This window comes from Priapulus caudatus, unplaced genomic scaffold (assembly GCF_000485595.1).
Source record: "Priapulus caudatus unplaced genomic scaffold, Priapulus_caudatus-5.0.1 Scaffold1041, whole genome shotgun sequence".
Classification (NCBI taxonomy): domain Eukaryota; kingdom Metazoa; phylum Priapulida; class Priapulimorpha; order Priapulimorphida; family Priapulidae; genus Priapulus; species Priapulus caudatus.
Genome location: NW_014578102.1, coordinates 45042 through 50041, shown reverse-complemented (window position 1 = coordinate 50041; position 5000 = coordinate 45042). Strand labels below are relative to the sequence as shown.

At 50.5% G+C, this 5000-nt stretch overlaps 2 protein-coding genes across 2 annotated transcripts in view; both read left to right on the top strand.

Annotated features, from left to right (window-relative positions):
• Positions 1 to 1494, top strand: part of LOC106815093 (peritrophin-1-like) — a 7185-nt gene extending 5691 nt beyond the window's left edge. Inside the window, exons 3-4 of the mRNA XM_014819521.1 lie at positions 729 to 929; positions 1307 to 1494. Coding sequence (XP_014675007.1) covers positions 729 to 929; positions 1307 to 1494 — 389 coding nt within the window. The remainder of the gene's footprint in view (positions 1 to 728; positions 930 to 1306) is intronic.
• A 1498-nt stretch (positions 1495 to 2992) lies between these two features.
• LOC106815092 overlaps positions 2993 to 5000 on the top strand; it is a gene marked incomplete at its 5' end in the record, with an annotated part of 34664 nt that continues 32656 nt past the window's right edge. Inside the window, 2 exons of the mRNA XM_014819519.1 lie at positions 2993 to 3062; positions 3577 to 3763. Of these exons, the coding sequence (XP_014675005.1) occupies positions 2993 to 3062; positions 3577 to 3763 (257 nt within the window). The remainder of the gene's footprint in view (positions 3063 to 3576; positions 3764 to 5000) is intronic.

The following is a 5000-nucleotide window of genomic DNA, read 5'->3' as shown; positions in this document are numbered from 1 at the left end:
CGGTAGAACGGGGATCACGCCTCAGTAACTAAGCGTGGGTGGATCACCAAAACGGGGTTTAAGCCGAAAAGAAGCAAACCAAGGACGCAAAAAAGACGTAAGTATCGAAGAACAACCTGTAACCTTTTGCTTACAGGAATAAATTATTTGTATTAGATCATCTGAATGCTTATGTGGGCACGGGTAGGATTGATCTTGAAAATGGACTACACAGGGGCCGTGATAACTCCTGGGGGAAAGGGTGCAGGCTGCCCAGTATTTGCGGCGCAAAATAAAAAAATAAGCTGAAGGTAAGTAAGTGGTAATTTAATTGTATAATATAATATATATATATATATATATATATCATATATATGTAATGTGTGTGTGTGTGTGTGGCGTGCGTGCGTGCGTGCGTGCGTGGCCGTGCGTGCGTGGCGTTCGTTGGTGCGTGCGAAAGCGTGCGTAGCGTGCGAGCGTTCGTGGCGTGCGTGCGTGCGTGCGTGCGTGCGTGCGGTGCGTGCGTGCGCGCGCGCGCGGCGGCGCGCGCGGCGTGGTGTGTGTCGTGTGTGTGTGTGTGTGTGTGTGTGTGTGTGTGTGTGTGGCGCGCTGTGGTGTGTGTGTGTTGAACGAAGAAGAGAGGGCGGATTCGCCCGAAGTTTGCCGAATGCCGAATTCTGAGGCGGCCATATTGCCGAGCGAAAAAAAAGCGGACGATGCGAATAATTTCCGTCTCCGCGCATGCGCAGACGAACCGGCGGAGTTGACCGACTTCACGTGTCCGGAGGCGAGCGGACGCTTCCGTGACCCGCTCGACTGCACCTCGTACTACGAATGTGACCGGCAGGTGGCGCTGCGGATGCCGTGCGAGCCAGGCACGCTGTTCGATGATAGCCTGGGGGAGTGTAACTGGGAAGAGGCCGTATCCTGTAGCTCTATGGCTGGCAGAGGTAGGTTACACATGTGTTACACATATAGTAAATGTCCACACTAATACCACGGTGCCGTATGTTAGCCAAAAACGTAACGAAACCTTTCTATGTAACTCGTAAGACCGCTTCCCATGCTCTGCTGAGAGTTCAGGGGATTGGTCCCGTGACGTCGCACTGCCTGCTGCCAGATGCGTTCGTATATGCGTGCGCGCGTGCGTGCGTGCGTGGCGTGGCGTGAGTGCGTGCGTGACGTGCGTGCGTGCGTGCGTCCGTGCGTTGTGGCGGGCGCAACAGTTTGCGTGCGTGCATACGTGCGTGTGTAGATGCTAATTCCCCGCTACTTCATTCACTCGCTCCTCCTCACCCTCGCGCTGATTCCTGCTCTCTTACGGCAGGCGCTGGAGAGGCTGCTGGCTTCTCCTTGCCCGCAGTCCGGCGGCTTCTTTTTCCGCGACGAGCAGACTGTAACAAGTTCTACCAGTGCGACGACGGCAGGGGGCGCCACATGGAGTGCGCTACCGGAACAGAGTTCGACCCCGTGTTGAAGATCTGCAATTGGCCGGAGTGTGCGAGCACCGCGTGAGAGGGAGGTGTGTGTGTGTGTGGTGTGTGTGTGGCGTGCGTGCGTTGCGTGCGTGCGTGCGTAGCGTGTGTGTGTGTGTGTGTGTGTGTGTGTGTGTACGTAGGCGTGCGTGCGTGGCGTGCGTGCGTGCGATGCGTGCGTGCGTGCCGTGCAGTGCGTGCGTGCGTGCGTGTTGCGTGCGTGGCGTGCGTGCGGGCGTGCGTGCGTGCGCTGCGTGCGTGCGTGTGTGTGGTGTGTGTGTGTGTGTGTTCGTGTGCGATCCGTGCGCGCGTGTGCATGTATGATGTCGCCGCGGCGAGCGTGTGTGCGCGTGCGCCGTATGTCGTGGCGGTGTATTGTGTCTGTGCGTGTGTAGGTTCTAACCATATAACGCACTTAAACGCATTATACGTACCTAACCATTGTTTATTTGTTTATTTATTTGTTTGTTTGTTTGTTACAGCGCGAGAGTTCGCCTGCCCGGCCCCCAACGGTCTGTACGCCGACCCGGCTGACTGCACCAAGTTCTACCATTGCTCTAACGGCGCCCCCTTCCACAAGGCCTGCCCCTCCGGCCTACACTTCCACAAGAGAAGAGGCATCTGCAACTGGCCCCGCCTCGCTAAATGCACGGTAGGTGGCGCTGCCCTGCGGCGACCCGTGTCTGCTGCGGCTGATGGTCGATAGATGTCGCTGCGTTAGGGGCGCGACCTGTGTCTGCTGCGGCCTGGTGGTCCGAATAGTGTGGGCGCTGCTGCCAGCGCCTGAACTCACGTGTGCTGCGAATGGCGTCCAGTAGGTGGCGCTGCTGCGTGGTTACTTTTGTTCTTCTGGGACTACTCACCAGAAACAGTAATTCCTATAGTTCTCGCGTACTGTGGCTCGCTCCCTCTGGCGGCATCGGCGTATGATGCTATTGCCACGCTGACATGCGTTATAACCATAGAAATACCACCCTCCGACGCCCATCTCTCACAAGGTGTGCTCCCTAGATTTTTATATGGTTATAACGTTGTCCGTGTTGTTGTATCACACGGCAGTAGCAGACGATAGCATGTTATCAACTAAACTCGTAATAGGAGGACACAGTGACATGTGATACGCAATGTTTCTATAACGGCGTTATCGGAAACGAAACGTATCGAAATACGTACGTACGGCATATTTACGGAATTGTAATTCTATATTAAATGATACACTATAATTACTGTGAAATAAAATTATTATTATTATTATTAATAATATATATATATATACCATTATTATTATTACGATTATTATTATTATATTATACGTGAGAAACATGTGTCGATACGTTATGGCTATAGTTGATATTTGATTTTTTCATGACAACCGACAGGCTGGTGAGACAATCCAAGGGCGACACCCCCCGCGCCCACCCTCCCGCCCCCACCCGCCGCGCAACACCACGCAGGCCCCAGTGAGGAGGACCACGCGAAGACACAGCCCAGGCGGCCGGACGCCCCCATCCCGGACCCACCACCACAGTGCCGGACGGACCAAGGTGGCACATCGGGTGAGAGCGAGGCACAACACCGCCAGCGGTCCCATAGTGGAGCCATATACTGGTGAGTGCCTACCTACACAGTTACAATCAGTACACTAGGTTACACTAGGTTACACTAGAGTTACAATCAGAAACACTAGGTAGTAGAATATATTACTAGGATCATTATCGTGCGTCTTTACTACTTATTGTTATAGCTAGATTTCTGGGTTGGAGTATGTTATGGAATAGTTATGTAATGTGGGGACATATAGTGCTGAGTGCCTGCAAGCCTGCGCTATACAGAGTTACCAACAAAAACACATCACTATAGACACTAGGGTGAATCAATAGGATCAGGATCACGCGTCCTAACTTGTTATTGTTATAGCTAGTTTATGTTTGGAATAGTTATGTAATGTCGGGACATTATAGTGGGGAGTGCGTGTAAGCCTGCGCTATACAGAGTTACTAACAAAAACACATCACTAGGTAGGTACTAAGGTGCGATAATGCGATACTACCATTACGTGTGACGTAATAGGAAAGTGTGCTGCGAGAAATGCCAAAATGCATAATGATTTTTCTACCTACAGATGGCGCCTGCGGAGCGCGAATCACGATCGGACCGGAAACGGTCGGCCACGTGTTCAGTCCCGGATACGAGCGGCCCGGATACTATCCGGACAGCGAGGACTGCACGTGGCTGATCAGCGCCCCCTATAACTCGCGCATCCGCCTTAAGTTCGTGGACTTTAGTGTGGAGGCCGGCAGCAAATGCCAGTGAGCATCCACGACTGATATTAGTATAGTTACATAATAGTTATATATTATATTATAGTTATATATTATATTATAGTTATATATTATATTATAGTTATATATTATATTATAGTTATATTATAGTATAGTTATATATTTTATTATAGTTATATTATATTATAGTTGAACTATATTAGTATAGTTAGTATATATAGAGATCAGTGATCCACACACGTATATAGAACATAGCTCCGTCGACGTTTAATACTCGCCAATGAGAAATTATTTCCCATTGATGACGTCATGTCCGAAGCGCCCAGTCGGTAACTCAAACATGTACATCCGGGTTGCGCAATGTTATACGTCATAGTTGATGTTCATAAGTTAAAACGACGATCGTTCTTCACTCACGTGGTGTAACCTAATTACATCGTATCCCTTATCTTATTGTGTTCCCTCATATATTATTATTACATCCTTGTATATATATGTCAGTAGTGAAGCCCCACGCACGTACTCTAATAGCAGCCCAAGCATCTCTCTCTTTCTCTCTCGTTCTCTTTCTGTCTCCCCCTCTCTCTCTTTCGCCCTCTCTCTGTCTCGCGCTTTCTCTATCTCTTTCTCTCACTCTCTCTCTCTCTCTCTCACCCTCTCTCTCTCTCCTCCTCCTCCTCCTCCTCGTGCGTTCTCTCTCTCTCTCTCTCTCTCTCTCTCTCTCTCTCTCTCTCCCTCTCTCTCTCTCCTCCTCCTCCTCCTCCTCGTTGGGAGGCATGACGGAACCCAACTTGCCAAGTCACGCCACCGCTTCGCGCGGAGCCGTACGTTAGACGCCGCACTGAGTATTGTGAGTCAGCTGCGCAAGCTTAGTTTCGTGATACGGGTGCCATCTACAGAGAGAAGCGTGGATATGCAGGGATAATCACTGATCTTCTACTATATAACGTTAGTATAGTCAGGAGTCTATCACTATTTCTATTAATAGGACTTCCTGGTATAGTAGAGTAGAGAAGTTGATTCCAGTGAAGCAATACGGAAACGGCACGGTAGAACGGGAATCACCGGTAGAACGGGATCACCGGTAAAACGGGGGAGTCACCGGGTAGAACGGGAATCACGTAGAACGGGAATCACGGTAGAACGGGGAACTACAAGATCCCGGTAGACGCGGGAATATACCGTTTAAACGGGGAATAACGGTGATAACGGGGAATCAACGGAGAACGGGGATACGGTAGCACGGAACACGGTGAACTCCGTA